Source organism: Mastacembelus armatus, chromosome 11 (assembly GCF_900324485.2).
Source record: "Mastacembelus armatus chromosome 11, fMasArm1.2, whole genome shotgun sequence".
In the NCBI taxonomy this organism is placed as follows: Eukaryota; Metazoa; Chordata; class Actinopteri; order Synbranchiformes; family Mastacembelidae; genus Mastacembelus; species Mastacembelus armatus.
Genome location: NC_046643.1, coordinates 2,882,627 through 2,905,400, shown reverse-complemented (window position 1 = coordinate 2,905,400; position 22,774 = coordinate 2,882,627). Strand labels below are relative to the sequence as shown.

The 22,774-nt window shown below is 39.0% G+C and overlaps 1 protein-coding gene across 1 annotated transcript; it reads left to right on the top strand.

Moving 5' to 3' along the window:
• The first annotated feature begins 348 nt into the window (after positions 1–348).
• On the top strand, positions 349–16,184 carry lrrc3b (leucine rich repeat containing 3B). The gene is made up of 2 exons (XM_026300627.1): positions 349–483; positions 15,042–16,184. The coding sequence occupies exon 2, from the start codon at positions 15,183–15,185 to the stop codon at positions 15,963–15,965; it is 783 nt and encodes a 260-aa protein (XP_026156412.1). The 5' UTR covers positions 349–483; positions 15,042–15,182; the 3' UTR covers positions 15,966–16,184.
• The last annotated feature ends 6,590 nt before the right edge of the window (positions 16,185–22,774 follow it).

The window sequence follows — 22,774 nt, the reverse complement described above, 5'->3', positions numbered from 1 at the left end:
ATAGAAAAGAACAATACAGTGTACAGCCAAGCAGGTGCTCAGCTCTAACGGGTTAATCTGGTTTTGCCTGTGGGGATGAACTATTCTCATTTGAACACCAGTGTTAAACAGTTTCCTATTTTCCACTGTGTCCAGTTGTGTGGTTTCTTTTCCAGCACACAAGATCCTGTCCAACCTATCACCAAACAACTCCCACACGCATTCAGAGCTGTTCTCTGACTTACTGAAAAAACTCACAGCAACTCGCACTTAATAGAAGCTCAGACCGGAAGTGTTGTTGTGTCTGGTACCCGGTGGCTTCACACAGTGAACCCCTCCCTTTCTCCCCATTCACTCTGGTGTGGTGCTTTATACTGAAAGGTAAAGATGCCAATTCCCACTGTGACCTGTGCTTCGGTGAGCGGGCATTGCAGTAGGCAGGCTGCCCTCACAGCCTTTATATGATATGGCCACTTTGGCAGCAGCTGCTGACTCTGACTGCAGGTGAGGAGACTTGTGTCGCCTGTTGCTCCTATGCTGTATTGTGTTGTACTGTCTGTCCCCTGCCACGGTGGCTGCCTTCATCCATTTTTGCACGGAGAATTTGTTTTGGAAAATTTTGGTCCTCAGGAATTTGCTGATTCTAAATGTGTACTTGTGTTGGGCATTTTGCATTCTGGCTGATCTGACAATTACACATCATAAAGCTTTGATTTGGTGTCGGCAGCTCAGGTGGGCTGATGCGTGATGTTTTCATAGGGAACGTCTTGCCAGACGCCATTATAAAAATTATATTTCACGTTTCTTTGGGAGTTACCGGAATGACACAACATGCACCACAAAAACAGATGTGAATTTTATGTGACTTAAAGTCACCTAATAATTCGGCATATATTATCATACAATCATATATTTATTTCTTGCAAAAATCCAGCTTTACTCTTGCGTCGCTTGCAGTTTCTGGCGATCCTCTCCAAATACAACGAACCGCGGAGGGCGGTAGCGACCAATGCGAACAATTTGTAAAAGTTAAAATGTTATTGAAATAGGTGCTGCTGGGTGTATGCACTGGACTCCGATTTAGAGTATCACTGAAATATATTCGGAATCTGGAGCGCATTTTACAACCTGTATAGATATTATTTCTCAGTGGAGATGGACACTTAAAAATGCGGAATTATTCAATAGAGTTTGGCGTGACGTTTCTCCCCTGTCAAAGGTGTATCGGGGCCACAGTTCAGACAGCATCAGGTTTAATAGGCTGCAAATGCCGATGATATTATGTCTGTTTGGGGAGTCCATTTATTGTTATTGTTCGCTCAGCTAATAGAAACGACAGTCTGTGTTTGCAAAGTCTGTCATATGATAGTGGAGCTTTAAAGGGATCATATGCATGCGGCAGTCAAGCCGTTGTGTTAATGCACGGAGGTTTTACACATGTGGACAACAGCTGGGTTCTCCAGGGATTCTCCATGTACGCCTGCTGTCCATGCTGCCCTCAGGTCCAGAGGGAGTTGTGTTGATTCTGGTTGTGTTGGTCGTACTGAAGAGGCTGCAATAGACTCCTGGCAGACGAGGTAAAGCCCACAACAGCTATGGAGTCCTGTCTCATTTCATCCTCATGCTTTATCATTAAGCAGCAGCACCCCATTTTTCAGATAGTTCGTTTTCCATCAAACCTGGCGTTTTACTCTTAACAGTGCTGGAGCTGGTCACAGGGGAGCGATGCTGAAAAGTTAAACAAAGGTTCATAGTCCGGGCTGTTGCTTGTGTTTTTATATGGGCTGAAGTGTAGAGGTCAAATCTATCAATTTTACTGAACGACTTTGCCAACATGTAAGTTACTTCACATCTCAACATCTGTGCTTATTGAACTGGCTACTTGCAGGTGAGCACTGCCACTAAAATGATGTTCTACCAATCTCTAATTGATCAAACTGTTTATATCGACAGAAATACATTTCTATCTGTGCACTATGAGTTATAGAGCTAATACAATCAAACACAGTTGTGATCTTGAAAAGTGAAGGACTAGTGTATTTCTATACAAGGTATTTCTGTGACATGACTGCAGAATTCATTAACTATAATTGTTTGCAGGTCAGGAGACTTGCGGCACATTCACCTGTATGTCATGGCTCCAGTTTCCCATATCAATGTGAACTGCATTCCATGTAAATCAACAAAGGTTTCTGTTAGTATGATATGGGACATGTCTAGTAGCCAAAAAATGCTAGGATCCAATATATATATATATATATATATAATTTTATATATATATATATATTACATTTTATATTACATTTTACATTACATTATCTGTAAATTTGTCAACACAAACTTCTAAATGCTTTCAAATTCTCCTTGAAGCTGCTTTGATTTTTGTAGCCAGCTGTAACAAGACTCCTACAATAGGTCAAACAATGCAGCTGTAAGAATTTTAATTAGGTCATAATTTAAGTATTTGGAGACACTGCGGTCTCTGACTAGTGAATACACTGATTATGGCACATTAGACCACTATCTGTTGCTTTCCTGAGTGTGGTTATTTATTCACTACCTTCTGGACGTGGTCAGTCTTAGTACATGTCATAGTTTTCTTGAACATTTCAGCTTGTCCTATCTAATGCAATGCACTGTTGCATTTTAAAGCTGCAATAATAGATTTTTGATCATATATTTTCTTTGTTGGACACTTTTGGCAAGCAGAACAAGCAGCAAACGCATCACTTACAGTATCACCTTGTTATAGCAAATGTGTTGGCAAGAAACAAACAGCAGCCTGCTGTGATTGGAAATGACAGTGACGAGCATACAGTGAAATAGAAGGCTACAAAATCAAAAGTACAAGCCTAAAGATGCTGAGACAATCTGCAAAAAATTCAGGTTCATCACAATCAGTGAGCCTTTTCATATTGTACTTAGTAATTTGATCAATTGCCAATATAGCATTGTTGATTAATTATCTTGTACTTTCCCATAAATGACAAAGACATAGGTTGATCAGTTTGACTCTGTGTACAGTGATGCTGATGGTGCAGCAGTTGCAATATAATAAGTTCTATACATCCATGATCTATACCCACTTATTCCCATTTAGGGTAACAGGGATCTGCTGGAGCCTATCCCAGCTCTCTCTGGGTGAAAGGCAGGGGTCCACCCTGGACAGGTCACCAGTCCATCACAGGGCCACATAGAGACAAACAACCTCACACACTCACACTCACTCCTATGGGCAATTTAGAGTCACCAATCAACCTGACATACATGTTTTTGGACTGTGGGAGGAAACCAGAGTACCTGGAGAAAACCCACACAAGCACAGGGAGAACAGGCAAACTCCACACAGAAAGGCCCCTGCTGGGTTGTGAACCTGGGTCCTTCTTGCTGTGAGGCAACGGTGCTAAACACTAATCCACCATGCTGCCATCTCCTACACTTTATTACTGCCATAACTAAAGGCTGTTGTCTTTTTCCAGTGTCTATATACATCCACCTGCTAAACATTGAAACAGTGGTCTGACAAACATCCCCTGATGCTTTAGCCTGTTAGATGATAGACAGCATGCTGTCCCTCATTCTTACAGGCAAGGTGCTTTGGCCTTAATGGTAGTGGAGCACCTTAGCTGTGAAACTTTGGAGGTTGTACTGTGTTAGACCTGCGAGTCCTGCCACATAATCCATCCTGCTGAAAAAAACAATCATTAGCAGAGGGACAGTAAGGCTGTGTGCTATCTAAAAAGTTGCAGTGATGTGTGGTTTAAAAAAAAAAAGGAATCAAATTCTACTTGGCTCTACTGCTTTTGGCATGTAATAAGATTTTGCACACATGAATCTGTTTGTCCAACTGTTTTTTCTGGATCATATTTTCAATTTCTCAAACAACATGACGTCACCAATGCATCTCTGCTTTGTTTAAATGCAGAGCCTGTGTGTGTGAATGCAGCCTAAGTGCTTCTCACCAGCAGGCTAATGATTCTTTGATTACAAGCTCTTACCATCTCAGGAAAAGTATAAACATACTGATTGCTGGTAGGAACAACCATATTGTCCCTCAACCCAGAGACAGAGGGCAAAAAAGAATAAGGTGTATGAATCCAAATTGGATATTCTTTTAAAGCTTGTTCTGCAAATGACAGTCTCACTATTTGATGCGGTAGGCCTGCTTCTTGCTTACAGTTCAATCTAATCTATTTTACAACAATGTAGAGCTTTAACACTGCACTTATTGATTTTATTTTTTGATTACTTGGGGGAAACAGCTGCAAACGTAATACAGAATATTATTTTTCTTATGTTTTTTAGCTATTTATTCAGATGTTAAGTGCACAGAACCACATTGATACTCATACTGAATAATATTCTCTGAGCACCTGCTAAATGCATATCCACAATTCTCCAGTATTCACATTTTTGCTCTTTTTTGTGCTCCAACTCCTCCTATTTCCATTGAATCACTGGTCCACCATGCCACAGGAAGTGACACTATCAAAAATCAAAACATGTCTGTAAATGTGTATTGTGTGTGACATTTTTTACATACTAGCTTCATCCATATAAAACAGTTGACTAGAGCAGTTTAAATATTAGGTTATCTGTCAGTGTCTTGGAGAAGAGCGTCACTTCAAAAGTAGCTTGTAGGTGGTAATAATAAATTATACTGAGATTAGACAAAATATTTTTGACAGCTTTTTGTGCCATCATGAGTGAGTATAGTCCTAATATTCCTTTGTGGCTTTCTTAGTTGCTCTCAGCAGCATTTTCTGTCTCTGTCAGTGGTGTATTTCATTTTTTCTCCATGTAGGCCTTGAATCATTAGGCACATTAATTGACTGGTATAGGCCTTGAATCATTAGGCACATTAATTGACTTGTATATAATCAATGAATGGTGGTGGGAGGTTTCATAACCCCGGCAAAGAAGACTTGAAATTCATGGAAAAGAATGAAATTCTGAGGAAGTGCTGCTCAAGAACCTCTTGCCTGAACCAAGTAATATTGCAGTTGCACATATTGCTAAACATTCTGAATAGAAACACCATTCATTTTCTTCTTACCTTGCAAAAGCATTACATTTCAGAGACCTATACAAATCCCTGTACTTTGACAAGCCTTCAGTTTGGGGCTTAACCAAATGCTAAATAATGGATTTCAGATGTTCCACTATGAATTAGTTTTAAATACAGCAGAAGTTTTAGCGGGTGCAGCATGTAGATTGGGTGAGATGGGGTGAGACTAATTATGAAGGTTATGCAGTGTCCTGTCTCATTAGGAAAAAGCCAGCCCAGCTCTGTATGTTTTATGTGTTGTATCAAATGCAGAGGTTGTGGAGGTCACACACTCTCACACCAGGCTGGATTTCCCCACCTGGATCATTCTTGTTTCAGAGCAAGGTGGTTGAAATTTTGATGTATATACCATGAAGAAGAGTTGTTGGTATAAGGTTAAATGCATACGGCAGTCTCATAGCTGTGTGAGTGTCCAGCTAATCTTCCATGACAACTTGTTTTGTATCAGCTTATGTCTCATGTTACTTATGTCAACATTTTAGGAATAACGCTAATTTGCTTTAATTAGACTAAAAGACTGCTATCCCTCTCCAGACCCCAAAGCATAATGTAAGTAAAAAGACTAGTACTCTAAATGTGGTTCAGATACTACACTGCCTGGTTAGCATTAGATCACTGTGCATCAGCTGTTCATCCAACTGAGTCAGAAAATTAGAATTAGATCAAATTATCTTTTCTAAGTATCACTTTTAGTGAATTTTAGAACTGATCATAAATGTCCAATATGTGTTGTCTAAACAAATCAATATACAAGTAATATGCTGCACACTTGGTGGTAGCAGTAAAGAAAGAAAGTAATTGCTACAACATGGACTTTATTCTCATTTCCCTGTCTGAATGCATGTACTGTTATGTTACAGTAAAGACCCTGCCTCTATTTGTTTTTCAAAAATATTGAAGTCCCTCAAGTATATGTTTGATCTATGGGAAAGAGAAATTGTAAATTTAGGAAAGTTTCCCTCTCCAGCCCACTTCACACCCTTCACTTCTATCTCTTTTAGTTTGCTTGATTCATTTTACTACACAGCATATTTACTCATTCCACACTGTGTGCATAGCCCAAGTGGAAATCCTTTATTAGTGACATACTCAAAAGACATTACAGACTTGCATAAATGTAATGTTGCCTGGCCATATTAACCTGGTAAAGGCACTCAGTGCAAAGAGTTTCTGTTGGGATACAGTGCCCCTCCCCCACACTGTCTGTGCATTGTGTGCCCTGTCAAGTCCAAGTTTCCATTAGTACGTTATAGAAAGTAGACTATACGTGGCAGCTTCATTATTATCTCAGAGACCAACCAGGGATCTGGACCTGGCCTCAGGGTTTTCTTTGTGTCAGTGAGTTTGTGGTAATTTGACACATAACTTTCATTAAGAATATGCACCATATGAGCACAATTTAAAGTAACATATTTAAGGTTCTAAAGTTAGACTTTGACATAGGGCCCATCTGCAAGATTAGTTAATATTAAGTGTTGCCAGTCTGTTTGATCCTACACAGCTTAAGATGTAAATCATTAAAAAAGGCTTGTTCTTAAAAAATACACACACACACACACACACACACACACACAATGGTCAGTATATTTTAGCAAGCTACTCAAAAAGCAGAAAACAGCGCATTTGTTGGGAACTATTCTCAGCCGTGGATCCACATTTGGTGCTCTAGTGAACATTTGTGGCAGCAGGACAGAGTGTGTGGGACTGAGTCAAAATAAACTACAGTGCATGTGGTAATGAAGAAACATGTCACCCAGTCCAACAGTGAAGCTCATTGATGTATTTTTAATAACATGGGCCTAAATTTGTTTAGGACTTTATTCTAAGATGAGTCTAATAATTACAGAGAGAAATAAGACTTCACACAGCAGCAGCCCCTTCAAACTAATGGCTGTATATTAGCTTTGACAGCAGAGTTTTTTAGTCACAGCAGCTGTGTGGCTGTAGGGGTGGCACTGTCAGTCAGTCATCACTTTGGTCCAGACAGAAATGTTGCAACAACTATTGGTAGGATTGACATGAAATTTTGTAAATATACATACATGGTGTGCATAAAATGAATTCTAATGACTGGTATTTCCTAATGGTCAAATAAATTTTCCTGGAGCATGAGGTTGACCTTTATTATTGTGTGAAATGTCTCTCAAACTCTTGGATGATTTGGTTCAGACCTTCATGTTCCTCTCAAGATAGATTTACTTTTCATTTAACACTATTTTCTGGTCTAGTACTTGGATGAACTCAGTTCAGTTTGTTAATATCTAAACTACATGAGAGGGTTGTGTCAGGAAGGGCATCTGGCATAAAACGTGTGCCAAATCAACCATGCAGATCAATTGATTTGCAGATTTGCAGACCCCTAACGGAAGCAGATGAAAGAGAGAAATAATAAATATCCAAATCACAACAAAAACTCCTCTCAAGGCACCTTACCAGCCTCAACTTAAAGAATGAAGTGTAATTTTTTTTGTAATATTTAGTTTTCAATTTTACCTTTTTACATTGTGGTTAGTTTGCTCAGGAGTTGGATGCTGGGATTTTGTTTTGGACACACTAGCAAATAGCAGTGACAAATATGCCAAACTTTGGATTTCTTGTAGTTGTGTCACAAAACAGTCTCAGAAACTGCCACATATTGTGGTAGTTGAATGCTTTTAATGAGAAATAGCTTCCTACTGCAGGAAGTAGTTTGCACTAACTGAGTACAGTTCTGAAATAGTGTAAAAACATGCTGCATCATTTCATGTGGCTCTCTGGTTCACATGGAGGTGGCCTGAATCCAGTGCAGGAATGGTCGGCTCCACAGTAAACAATAAGAACTACAATACCACGAGATAATTAAAGAATTTCTTTCTGATGAACAAACCAGTAGTAGCCAGGTAATTTATGAGGTGGTTTTAATGAGCAGTAATAATGAGGACATGTGCCAAAAGACCATAAGCTTGTACAGGTTTGAGCACAAAGCTGTTGTATTTCTATACAACAGGTTTTGCCTCTCGTGACAGAGCAGCAGCTGGATAAACAGCTTGCTGTGGGCCTAAGAGAGAACAGATGATCCCTCGTTTTGCTCTTCCTCAAAGGCTGTTGTTAGACATTATTGCTGCCTCTGTGCCAGCAGATAAATGGCAGATGACTTAGAGAGTGGTAGAAAGCCATTCAGAGATGTCTACCTCCTAGGATGTGGTAAAGACAGCAACATTCTAGATCTTGTAGTACTGTCAAAGTTTTCATCCTCTTCAAGGTCTTCACAAAAATTTGTTTATGCCTTTTGCTAGACAACAATAAAATAATACTATTGAGGTTATTTTCCTGTTCATCTCTTTTCCACATTACCTGGCACTGTAAAACATAGCACTTTCTTTCATCATTAAATATTTCACTTTGACAGCAACTTAAATAACATGGTATTTCCTTCTTTAAATATTATTAAGAATATGAATGTTGATGATCATCAACCTGGATAAAATATTTAAATAAAAATGTGTTATGTGCTACATCATATCCCTAATATGATTATAAGAAGGATAAGGAATAACAGCGACAGCAGTATGCATGTAATTGTACTTGATTAGACTAGAATGTTATTTATGGCAGGATACAGGAACTGAATGAAGATGTGTTAAACTGTAAAAAGGTCTGTCTTGCTTGTCCAGGGGCACCAAAATGGTCAGAAATGGCCCTGATCATGGATAGCTTTATTTCAACTTACCCCGCTATTCTCAGCATCCCTCACAGGTGTAACTTTAAATAAAATGAATGTTATTGAAGGCCAGTATGGCCGAGCAATGTGCTCAAAGCTTTCCTTAGAGCTGCACTCTTTCCTGAATGAATAAGCTCTAGAATCTCTCCTTTGAACAACACAGAGTAACTGTATCATTCTGGACCAAAGTGGTGGATCGACCAACATTGCCACACCCAGACCCATGCTGCTAGCTTGGCTAAAAACAGGAATTGAGTGAATTAAAAACCAAAGCATCAGTAGAGACAGGATAGTTTTACTGCAGCGAGTTAAGACTATGAGGCAGGCCTGTAAAATGACACATCAAGACTGTGAAACAGGAGATGAAATAAAATGTGTGGGGCTAATTAAAGTTTGATCTGTCGACCATATACATTATTTAATTTACCCCAACCTAAAAATATATTTTGAAATGCCTAAGAGTTACAGTAGTATCCTTATGTTATATAGCCTATGGTCATATTTCATAATTTCATAATATCATTGCATACACAGTATTTACAGCATATATAGATTATTAAAGGAACCTCCCTCCCATGGCTGTGCATTAAGTACAGAGTTGGAATCAGGATTAGATTAGTTTAGCACAAAAACTGGAAACAGCCTTCTTCTTCTTCTGTCCAGTTCAAAACATAAACCTGCCAAAACTTGACTAAGTAGTCTTAATTAAGGCTAGCTGTCCCTGTGCTTCTGCTCTTTATGCTACATTTGGTTAACAACTTCCTGCTCTAGCTCTGTATTTATGTTGTGTTCAAGTCAGTGAGATGGAGATGTTTCAAATGTTTATGAGCATTTATTTCACTGAACAATTCAAGATGATGTGTATTTGTTCAAATATGCAAGCTGGAACAATACCATGACCTGATAAATAGACTGTCAAGTATATCTATTAAATGTGTTTTTAATTACCTTGAGTGCAAGTATTAGGTGGCCTATTAGATCAGAGGCATGCCATAAAACAGTAACATCCCTGGTTTGATTCCATCCCTGTCTTTTCCCCGCTTTAGCTGTCTGCACCTTTGCTGCTACTAACAAAAGCCAGATCAAATATCTTGCTATCAGCTTTAGTCAGTCAGGGATTTCTGACACAACCTCACTCACTGCCAAGGTGTGTGGAGGAGGAAAATCAGTCTGAAAAGGTAAAGCGTCCAGCACACACTTGCTGTGTAATCTGTCCATCCGTCCATCTGTCCATCATCTATACCTGCTTATCCCAACCAGGGTCACAGGGATCTGCTGGAGCCTATCCCAGCTCTCTTTGGGTGAAAGGCAGGGGTACACCCTGGACAGGCTTGCTGTGTAATGAACAACTTTATTTTTTAACCTACATGTTTTGGTTTGTGGCCATTGTCATGACCCTGGCAAAGCTGAAACAGACTTGTAATTTCAAACAGCAGGTGATTTAATAAATTAACAAATCTTGACCATCGACACAGAGAGAACATGCAAACTCCACACAAAGCAGTTCCCGAACCTGGAACTCCCTTGTGAGATGACATACTCCCAAGTCAAAGTGTAGTTGACCTAAGTCATAGACCTTAAGGATTTGTTCCAAAAAGCCTGCAGTAAATCTGAAAAATATGAGCATTCGTCAGCAGTGTTGCCACATTTCCAACATTCTGACTTTGATAGGAATACTTTCCTAAATAACTCAATACAATACTGAAACAATATCACAGGAAAAAACTAAAGAAAAGTAATGGAATTATAGATGACAGAACATGGAACTTACTGTAACTCACGCTTTTTTAGTTCTCTGGCTTGTTGTGCAACTTCTATAGCAAAGTGACTTATATGTTTTGATTTGCTGTCAATCTGTCGAATATCTAGAAGCTGAGTCATGGCAACTGGACTTCCAGTAGTTGAGTTGAAATGTTTCACCACTAATTCAGTGGGTCTTGAGGAGCAGCTCCTCCTGTACTGGGCCATCCTCCTGTTGTTTGGGTTCTCCAATGTAGAGTTCTGAGCATTCTTCCTTACACTGGACAACATACACTGCATTGCTCCTCTTTTGTCTTGGTGTCCGGTCTTTAGGGTGAACCAGTCTCTGTCTGAGTGTGTTGGTGGGTTTGAAGTGAACTGGTACGTGATGCTTCACAAAGATCCTTTTAACCCTCTCTGAAACACCTGCTATCTAGGGAATGACCAGGTTTTTCCTCTGTGGATCATGAGTCATTAGAGTTAGATGTCAGTCTTGACTCAAATGAAGATAATACTGGATCATCGAAAAAGTAAAAACATTTATGTTCAAGCTAAACTCTAACTCAACACAAGGGAAAATACCACCCAAAGAGCTATACTGCAGACTTCAAAGTGCAGGTAATAAAGTCTGCAGCTGAAACACAGTTTGGCATGAGTGTCATCATTCAGACAACCTGAGAGAGGAGGGGAACACATCCCAACATGCATCTGATAGCCTTTAACAACACAAAACATTATATTTCTTTATATTGTGATGATATACACTACACTACACTGATATACACTCCTGAACAAAATCTTAGGACTGGGGGAAACATTCCAAGTATTAGCATTTCACGCTGGTGGATTGTAAGCAGGTTGTAAGTAGTGCTTCAAAGTGCCAAAAGAAGAAACAGGCGCAAGAGACAAAACATAGAGAGTAAGCAGTTTATTGAAAACTGCATTTAGACTCAAACAGGCTGTTTATCAGCTGATCAGAAGTATGAGACCACAGACTTAAAAACTTAAAACCTGGCTTTCATGTCATTTTCCCTAGAGTTTAGTGAAGAATTGACTTTAGTTTTTGACGCAGAGTGGCAGAGTGTAATAGGTTTGTTTCTACACCGAGTGGCAGAGGTTGTAATAGTTTTTCTATGCTGAGTGGCGAAGTTTTTTAAAGGACCGTGTTTGTTTCTCGTGCTTGCGGAGATTGTTCTCCAGTGTGTCTGAGCCTGGTGGATCCAGGAAATAAAGGAGAACTGTGTCCTGCATTTGGGTCCTGCTTGATCCTTCACCACCACCACCCACAGCTCATAACACATTCACACTGTCATGACCTCCTGATGGCAAAGGCAAAAAGGCTTTCTGTCTTTTGACTCTAAAAACTCTTCAGAAATATTTAACCGTGTGGCATCTGACTTAGGAAGATGAGCAAACTTACCTATCACCTTACAAGCTTGTGTTTCAGTTGTAAAATTGAACATATTACCACAAATAATCTTCTTCTCTTTAAAGCTGCCTTTACCTCCACCTCCCAAATACTGGGCGCGGTTACACTACTTAAAATTTATATGGAAAGGGAAATAACCACATGTCTCCCTGACAACTTTATGCCATAAATGTTCAGGTGGTCTTTCATTACCAAATTTTAAGTATTATTTTTGGTCATTTGTACTCTGTTCACCCATGGTTCTTTCCTAAAACTGAATCCTGATGGAATAGTAGTAGTCTGCTATAGCGCTCAAACAAACAAAGCTTCATTTTGGCCTAATCATTACACGTCTCTGTTTGGCACAAAGTTGAAAAAGAATCTAAAACAACACAAAATGGCATTAAAATTGTGCACTTTTGATAATTTCTTCCTCCTTTCAGGTGCTAAACTGTTTTCATCTTCAAAGTGGAAAGCAAAGAGGATTCACATTTTAGGGGACATGTTTGATAGCACCGATCTTCTTTCCTTTAATGACCTGCATGTTCCCTTTAACCTGCAAGCTTCCTCTTTTCACTTATATCTCCAGCTGCGATCCTCCCTGAAAGCCTATGGGGTTCCATTAACCAACCCACTCACCACACACAAAATACATAATATACTAAACAAGCAAAAAATGAGTATTGTTTCACAGATCTATTTATTATTATTATTACTATAAACCTCTGTATATCGAGAAAACGTGGTGCCAAGACTTATGAATTTCTGTGGAGGATGACAGCTGGAAAAGAATATGGAACACTATCATTTTGTCTTTAAAAAATCCAAACCATCAGCTAATTCACTTTAACGTTATACATAGAACTTACTTGACCCCATTAAAAAGATATCTGATGAAACTCAATCCTACTCCAATATGCGACAAATGCTCAAATAACGTCATGCATAATACATCACTTTCACACACTTGTTCAGGGAATGTAAAGAAGTCTTATCTAGTCTCTTATCTAAACTACTGGACAATCATTTACTTTTCCCCTGTTATTAGTGCTGGGCAGTATGACCAAAAATATATCACAGCGTTTTTCAAAATTATATCGATTTCACGGTATATGACGGTATTTTTTTAAATTTTTTTTTATGCATGACTGGATATGTTTGCAGTTAAGGTGGTGGAGCAAATTATTCATGTTGTTGCCTTTGGTGACAACTTTAGACCGACAACATTTGCAAAAAATAGTCATTTGGTTGACATCAGACTTTTTGAAACCGAAGTACCTCCAAACAACAGACACAGCTCCTCTCCTTTTGGCACAAGTTGTTCTGTATCAGCTGTATCAGTTTCGGAACTTTTCACGTTTTCTCATCTCATTGTTTTCTCATCTGTCCTCTCCATCTTCACTGTCACACATCGCTGTATGCCCTCACCATGCATGTTCACCATGCATGTTTAAGAGTGTAACAGTGAAAAGGGTCCTCTCTCAAACTGTGTCATGCCGCGTTACGACCGTTGTGTAAGTGACATACGCTGGTATTGAGTTATGTTACAAACTCATATCATAACAAAAATAAACACTGGAATTCGGTTTGAACTGGTATACAGCCCAGCACTGCCCTTTGTTTTATTGCTTAATGACTTTACAAAGTATTCATCATGGACCTTTGTCCAGAAAAAACACTACTGGACAGACTGACACCTACAAAAAAAATTCTGGCACTTCACTGGCGCTAATCAAATAGACATACTTTCACACACTGGATTAACCCTTTTCGCTGTATCGCTGGTATGGAACTATCAGTGGCAAAGGAAGGGAACATTGCATTCAGGACAGGAATTCTAAGATGGAGAAATTTAAGGGGGAATGGGGTACTGTATGTGAATGTTGATGTGATGTATTTATGCATTGCATGTGGTGCATGGGGTTTATGTTTTTTTTCTTGTTTTTCCTTTTAGTTGTAATTAAGATAAATACATTTTAAAAAGTTGGCCACAAAACAAAAGGAGGGGACAAACTGCTTCACCTTCTCCACAACGTTGGTGCAGTTGAATGAATTTCATAATGCACTTCTGCTTGTTATGACTAGTCTACAGTCTTCATAGGATAATTTAGACTATGATTATAATTAATTATGGAATGTGACTTTTGAAATGATGCCATAAAACAACAGGGGTGAATTATTATTGGTGAGTTAACAGCTAAAAACAAATACAGTTAAATTAGACATCCATCCATCCATTATCTATACCCACTTATTTCTGTTTAGGGTCCCAGGGATCTGCTGGAGCCTATCCCAGCTCTCTTTGGGTGAAAGGCAGGGGTCCACCCTGGACAGGTCACCAGTCCATCACAGGGCCACATAGAGACAAACAACCTCACACACTCACACTCACTCCTATGGGCAATTTAGAGTCACCAATCAACCTGACATACATGTTTTTGGACTGTGGGAGGAAACCAGAGTACCTGGAGAAAACCCACACAAGCACAGGGAGTACATGCAAACTCCACACAAAAAGGACCCTACTTGGTTTGGTTTGGTTACCACTAAGCCACTGTGCTGCCCTTTAATTAGATAGTTGCCCTTAATTTCTTCATGGAACTCTGAAGAAAAAAAGTTCTCTTGTCATAAAATATATCAAACGCCTTTGACTTAGCAACTAATCTCTTGCTCTTTAAATTATCAATACAAGTCGGCATGTCTGTTGGCAAGGTGCTTTGCCAAGTTGGACATTCCCCTTGTTTTTGGGAAGGTTTGAAATATCTTTCAAAGACAGGCTTTGCAGTGTCCCTGGGCTTGCCATGCCTGCCAACAATATAACTGAAACAATGCCATATTTTACTTTGTACATCTGCTTTGTCTACAAGTAGGTGGTGGAAGGATCACTTGTAGTTGCAGCCATGCCTCTTTTTTTATCATGAAAGTGTGAGAGTTAAAAACAGATTATTGTGATATTTTTCTAGTACCAGTATACCATGCAACATTATTAAAAATCAATTAAAGCTGATGCAGTGAGTGACACTTAAAAGATTATGATGATGACATTGATGAACAGAACAAATAAAATGTCATAGCAGAGTAAAAGCAGGTTATGGACATCCATTACTGAGTGGTTCACCTTGTCTTTCTGTTTGATCTTGTTTCAGGTCTCAATGCAGCATGACAATTTCACACTCCAGTATCTCCAGTGGGTAGACAGTGAGGACGAGTTGCCAATGTGCATTGTGTGTATTGGACCAGTGGTGGTGTTGTGGCCCCTGGCGGGATGCTGCTGACGGCTCCTCAGTATGACTCTGCTGGACTTGTGGCTATCACACTCCATCCCCATGTGCCTGCTCCTTCAGAGCCTTGTCCTTATGGCCTTGTGCTTCCCCTCGGCCAGCATGTGTCCAAAGGTCTGCATCTGCCAACGTGACTCCCACTTGCATGGCTTCAATGTTACCTGCAGTCAGTCCCGCCTCAAAGAGATCCCCCCCAGCCTACCAGCTGACACTGTCCTGCTGAGGCTGGACCACAACCAGATAGGAGCTGTGCCTGATCAAGCCTTTCATGGACTTAGGTTTTTGAGAGAGCTCAACCTTTCATACAATGCAGTGGAGACCTTAGGTGAAGGAGCCTTCAGTGGCATTGAGGCAACTTTACAGGTTCTGGACCTCTCCCACAATCGCATCACTAGCGTACACAAGGATGCCTTTGCTCGACTCAAGGCACGCGTCATTGTGGATGATAACCCCTGGCATTGTGACTGTGCCCTCCAACAGGCTATCGGCGGGATGGCCCACAACCACGAGGCCGCTGCTCGGGTTCTCTGCAGAAGCTCAGAGGTTCATGACCAGGAGGGAAGACCGTTCTTGGCAGTGGACACTGACCTCTGTAACTTGGCTAAAAGGACGACAGATTATGCTATGCTGGTGACCATGTTCGGTTGGTTTGCCATGGTCATTTCATATGTGGTGTATTATGTGCGACAAAACCAGGAGGATGCCCGACGCCACTTGGAGTACCTCAAGTCTCTCCCCAGCAAGCCTAAGAAACCCGATGAGGCTGACGACATTAGCACTGTTGTCTGACAGCCATCTCAAAATGTCCACCACAAACCACCAAAATGTTTATGTAACAGGACTCATGTTTGTAGTTTTTACTATTTCAAACGTTTAAGTGATGTGAGCATCAAAATGCTGAGAAATCTTTGTATTTTGGAAATTTTGTCATATGTCCTTAGCAGAGGTTCATGACTGACATGAGCTGAGCTGAGCCGAGGTGAGCCGAGTTGAGATGAGCTGAGCTGGGATGGGAGGCCACAGTCTAATAGTCTAACACCAACATTGTCTTTTCTACAAAATTGTTTATTGAGCTTTGAAAATTCGAAACTCAGGTTTAAATATTGAAATGAAAACAGCTTTTAGATGAAAATTTGCAATAGCTGAAATACATTTGTAAGGCCTGATACCCCATACTTCTTTTTCTCAAAGCCTAATTTTAGTATCTAAATCTCCCAGATAGATGTGCATTGAGTTCTGCAGACACTCGCTAAACCAACTGCATCTCTCATGCCCTGTAATATTCAATTTTAAATCATAATATCTACAAAAGGACAGTTCCAGACATAAATTTTAACAAGATTATCTGATCTATACATTGTAACGTTTTAGACCATTAAAACCTTGGATATGCAGATTCTTGGGTATAACATATTTATATTTCCCTGCTTTCCTTGGTCTGTCTTTGATAGAGACAAATCACAATTAAGACAAATACAAAGAAGGCCTATAAACACACATAAAGATTTTACTAAAACATACAGTAAACATTCTCACATTGTTGCTACAGAAAATCAACTATGGAAGTGCGATTATGCAAAGAAAATAAAGTGAAGGGAAGGTTGCGAAAGATTATAAATAATATATAAATATGGTGGTAAAAGCATGATTTTTCAGCTCATTATTGTTGTATAAACAAATACACAATAATAATGATGCCAAACTTAATGATATCAATGATTTATGTTTAGGAATAAGGCTTTTAACCTGAAATGACTTGGCAAGCTGGTTGTTTTCGTGTAGCAATGTGTTTCATTATGGAGGAACTGGTACTGTTAGTAAAAGAGGCTATATGAACATGGTGACATTGCTGGCATCTTTACAAAAAAGTCTGCTCAACTTTTTGATATAATGAAGACCTGTAACATCTTGCACAGTTTCATAGTCATTCCAACTAAGAAATAATCAAAAATTAAATCATTTAATGGTATTTGGGGACATGGTTCTGCCAGTGGGCAAAGTGGGATACTGAATACAGCTGGTAAACTACACCAGACAAAGTGTAGAACATTAGACATCTTAAAAGAGATTCATAGTCCATGTGGTATAATATATGTAATGACAACACTTGACAACATATATATGAAAATAACTAGCTAGATTGTGAAAATGACCTCATTTAGAAGCACAAAAGTGTATCACTGTAATGAGAAACTCACCTGTTTTTTGTTATGGTGACAGCAATGTCCTTCCATACAAAATAGAAGAATAGAAAAAGAAAGAAATGATCTATCACCAAAAAAAAATAGAAAAGTGAAACTGAAAAAAATAACCTTGCTATTGAAAATCAGACATGGACCGAAAATCTGAAGATTGTCATCTAAAAAAAAAAAAGAACAAGCTTTGGCACTAAAAAAAACTTTACATCAACAAAAACTGAGAAGATTGTACTTATTTTTAGTATTAATATGTTTTCCAATGCCAATGTTTTTTTTTTTTCAGCACAAATTCTTCAATGGCAATGTTTTATTTTCAGTTCCGATTTTGTTTTCAGTGCCAAAGTTTAACTGTCACTTTCTGGCTCCATATGTTGTCTGCTTTGCAGTGAAAATCAGTTGTGACACTATGTAATTATTATTTTCATTTTGCCAAAAGACCTATAAAAAGCATCAGTTGAATTTATGACTGTATTTAAGTAACTCCATGCAATATGTTCATATGAATCAGAAATCTTGAATTTGAAAATCTCTGTATGTTGTTTGAGCGAGTTGGAGCTGTAAATGTGTAGCAATCAGTGTAACAAATTCAGATCCCATCCATCTCAACACGAAGTAGATGTTAAACCAAAAACTGCTTAGTCTTCAGCATTTCCTACTAATATAAAATCCTTCCAAAGCTCTGTTCTGCACAGCCATTTCATCTGGTTTGTCAACATGGGCTCACTTCACAAATCTAAGTTATAGTCTTGTATCATCCTCAATTACTGTGGCTGTATCAAGGCATTTCTGCACACAGCACCAACAATAATGCAGCCATATCTTCCAGTCATGGTCTTCATGGTCTTAATCAAGGCAACATGTGTTTCCACCTAAACATACATGGCACAGTCACATCATAATATGAAACAGTCATTTTAAAGCTCTATATCTTTCATTTAATGCCAAAGGTGCTTTGCACATAGATGAAAAACATAAACACTGTAGCTGTGTGTTTTCTGAAGTCTGTGTTTGGGAGCAGTATACAGGCTTATAAGGGATCTCTACAGTTCACACTTTTCCCCAGTTTTGGCCAAAAAATAGAACGCAGTTTTCTTTCATTTGCAGGACAAAATATATCCTCTGCATTTATCAGAATCTCATCAGTTCATGTTTGTGAGTTTTGGCTCTGAACAACCTAACCAGGCATATTGCTTACAGGAACACAACAGTTTTATTTCTAGTGTTTTTTCTCCTTCTTACTTCTGAACAGATGTGAATGGTAACAGGCCTGATACTTGTCTTGCTACAAGTAGATCAATTACTTTTGAATTTGAGATCTGTCAGGAAACCACAATATTTACTTACTACTTCAACTGTAACTGAGAAAGACCAGTAGATATTAACATTTATTGAGTGAAAAAGCCTGTTCTTGACTACAGAAATAGTAACTCAGGGTCCATTGAGTTTGTTTTTTTTTTTTTCAGAACAGTTGACCATATTTACCAGTCTTCAACAGTTGCCATGTTGTGATCACATAAACTTTGATCAGGAGAAATAAATTGGTCACATATAATCAAAAGGAGTGGATAATGACAATCTCACCCTGGCTTAAGATCAGCGTGAACACTTCTAGATCACCAGGGACTACCAGATGTATCCTGGGACTTGTATCCAAAGTCTTCGAGTTACAGTGAATCTGCATTTACCACAACCATTTAGAACATTAAGATGTGTGCTGGTACACTATAAAGACAGGACTGACATTGCGTGGAACAGCTTTGGCGAACAAAGCATTAATGAAATGACAAGGATCCTTGCAAAGAAACAGGATAAACACCAGAAACATCATCAGACAGTATGAGCTGTTTGTAAAAACTAAACCTTCATTAAACTGGTCACAATGTTGATTGGAAAGGGGTCAAAGTCATAGTATTGTGTTAGACATATTTTTTTCTTTTTCACTCAGGAATGTCATGATTACAATTTCCAAAACTTTGACATTACAATTAGCAATTTGACATTTGCACTAATTGGCCTATCATATGACATGCACGGGCTAGTTCACATCTGCGACTTACCAAAAAGCTAAAGCATGGAGAATGAGGGCAGCAGGTATTTTTTCAGCAGCTAGGAATAATTTTCTGAGTCAGAAGAGTCAGAAGAAATCCAAAGAACATTATCATCTGTTGCAATCTTTGTGTGGGCAGCAAAGTCCTTTCAGCCAAGTAAAGTACTACAGCTATTTATTAAAGCATCTGGCACAACAATGTGGAACATTGACTGGGAAGCTCCCACTGCTGCAACTGAACAACACAGCAGGACATGCAACTGGACAGTTGTTAATTAGATACTTGTAACTTAGTATATCATTGAGGAGATGTTACCCATGACAGGTGTTGATGCACGCTGATTTAGGCACATTATTGGAAAAATAGGTATGCTGGCATAGAAAAGAGCATGTAAAAAAAGCTTCTGACAGTGTTAGTTGCACAGCTGCTCCTGCAGAGGACACTGCCTTAATAGTGTTCACAGTGTCAGCCAGCCATGTCTGCATTGCCCATTGCTAATGAGTAGAAAAGGCAGGTATGGATGATTTGAGGTTAAGAGGAAATAGGGTCTCAGCCATTTCTCAAACATCACAAATGTTTACATGAAGTAGATTTACACCACACTCCCACAGTGCACCTGTGGAGCAGCCCTTTGAGTAAGAAGCTTTGGTGCTCAGCCATAGAAGAAACACACTGTCTGATTCAAGATTTCAGAAGTGTCTCCTAATGAGATGCTAGTGTTGGTTCACTTCTGACCAGCAGGACCTGCAGTTAAATAGGAAAGATGTGACATGGGTGTGGAGAATTTGGGCGATTTATTTACCTTGGAGCTGACAGCTGAGTAATGAAAGTTACAACCAAGCAATGTAATGCATTACTGCTGCTGAGTAATTAGTAGACAAATGTAATTACTTTTTCAACCAATAACCTGTAATGGGTAGCAGATTACAGTGCATTCTTAAGTGTATTAATCCTAACTGTCAGCTTTCCCCTAGCATTAAAGCAGTCACTGAGTAACCTAACCCTTATCACACTTTGACCATTTGCCATAACCACACTGACATTTTATCTGGTGACATGGTTGTCTCCTTTTACAGGGACTTGTTATGCCTGAATTTGTCAGTCAAGTCATGTGGTGACACTTCATGACAACTGAGTGAACTCCTTCTGCAGATAAAGACTGAGATGCAACTCAGTACTCTGGAGTAAGTTAATAAGGGCCATTGGTGCCTATACAATATCTGCTACAATTTGCATAGAAAAATTACTTCAATTGGAGACAGAAACCCTAGGGTCAGCATGAAATCTGCACTCCTCCTTCATCATTGGCACTTTGGAGACAAGTCTGAGTTGAGGAGAGTAGCATCCAATTTGAGAAAGGAATGGACACAATGATTGGACAAAAAAAGAAACAGTGGAATACAAAGTGGTGGAGATGAAGGCGTTCTATGGATTGTGTGAACACCAGAGTTGGAGGGGACAATTGAACTCTGGCCGTCATCAAGCTCCATCACTAACTGACCCTTTCTAGCAAGTGACATCTCACATATTTTCATTGCAATCATTTTCTCCTTTCACAGATCTTTAAGTAGAATAATCTTGTAAATCAATACATTTTGACTGCAATCAGTTTTGTAGCTTGAGAAAAAAAAAACACCTTGCAAAAACAACTCAGAAAGTCTTCTAGTCTGCACTTGTCCTAAGCAGCCCCTGAATAGAGATTATTTTGTCAAAGAACCTAGAGGGTCTTATATGACGTCCCAGAGCCCAAGGTTTCTGGTTCTGGTTTAGCACTGTCACTGGACAAGTTGTTGCTGTGTTGTACTGTACATTTCTTCCTTCAGATTGTGAAGTCTATGTTTGGTCTTGTCTTTAGTCAGCTGCTGTCAATCTTTGTATATCTGTACTGACCAGAAGTAAGCACAAGACTAAATGTCAGTTTCAGTGGATTCTTGGTGTTTTGTGGTTACTCAAGTCCTTCAGTACTTGTGACTGTTTGCTTTAAACAACTCTATTTCTTTCTTACCAGGGCATGGGGATGCCTGACTACAGTAAACCAAGTCATGGTTTCAGTCATGACAAGTCAACACAAACATCCCTATTCCAAATTAAGCTGCCCGTGCATGCATCATTCCCTTTAATAACACTCTATCCACTAATTTTCCCAGTAGTGGGTGAAGAGAAAATTGATGCTGTCATCTTCTCACATGGCTCCTCTTATAGTCATGGCTCCTCTTATAGTCACTGCTACCATGTAAAACACAGCACCAGAGAAATCCAAGGAAAGCCACCCAAAAGTCAAGGTTTATATATAAACATACAGGGGGACTCATTTCATAAATACTTTCAAATGACCTAAAGAAATCTTTAACATGGTTGGTGACATATTGGTGGCATCTTGTGAAACTGCATTTCAGTTCATGTTTGAAGTGTTTGTCACTGACTTTGTACAATAATGGTTGTTAAATGACATCTTAGGGGATATGCAATGAGAACATGTAGGTAGAGAACATTGGGATCACGTGTATATAGAAACATTGATGTTGTGTGAAATACTTGAAATCCCTTTAAGTAGTTGTTTTTGAATGTGCTATGCCCCTTAGCCTTGTGTTGTAGAGGCGATCTTATACTCCTCATGACAGGATCAGGATTATCTATATAAATGCATGTACAGTGGATTGAAGCACAGTGTAGCCAAGGACCCGGACGTATTTTTAAGTGCCTGAATACTTCTCTCACCATTTTTAATTTTTTTTTTTATATATCTTTGCCAGCCAATGGTCTTTGTTCTGAACATTCTTAGTTTCTGATTCTCACTGTTGTGTGAAATTTGTTGATTTAGTTTTAATTTGCAAGGTAGGAAAAGAAACTGTATCAACCATGTTGATGTAATGAGCTGTTAAATTGAATTATCATGTAACATATTGCAGTTTTCCGTGCACTAACAGAGCAGTGTGTGTGATAGACTAATTAACAGTTGAGAATGGGAATGTTGGCACAAACTACCATGGTTGTGTTGTAATGGCATGAAATAGAGAAAATGAAATAAAGGAAGTATCTGTTGGTTCTTGGTATATTTTATCTGTTGATTTACAATTACGTAACTTAGGCCAGTAAATAGGTGATGCATTCCAGTATTTTTTTTAGGAATGAGAAGTGTAACACAGTGAGTGAACTTTGCATTGGTAACCAGTATCCTATATCTTAGTCATTTTAGTAAGAACCTATGGTCAAATACATATCAGTGCCCAGTTTAGGCAAAGGCATATGTTTAAATCATGCAGGAAATGTGGCACTGGTGGCACCATATCGTATTGTCTGAGCACCAAAAACTCCACAAAATAGTTCCTTCAGAAATCAGATCCTGTGGGCC

What these genes read in the sequence shown, in the direction of transcription:
- lrrc3b (XM_026300627.1), top strand. Translation starts at nt 15,183, where the DNA reads ATGACTCTGCTGGACTTGTGGCTATCACACTCCATCCCCATGTGCCTG.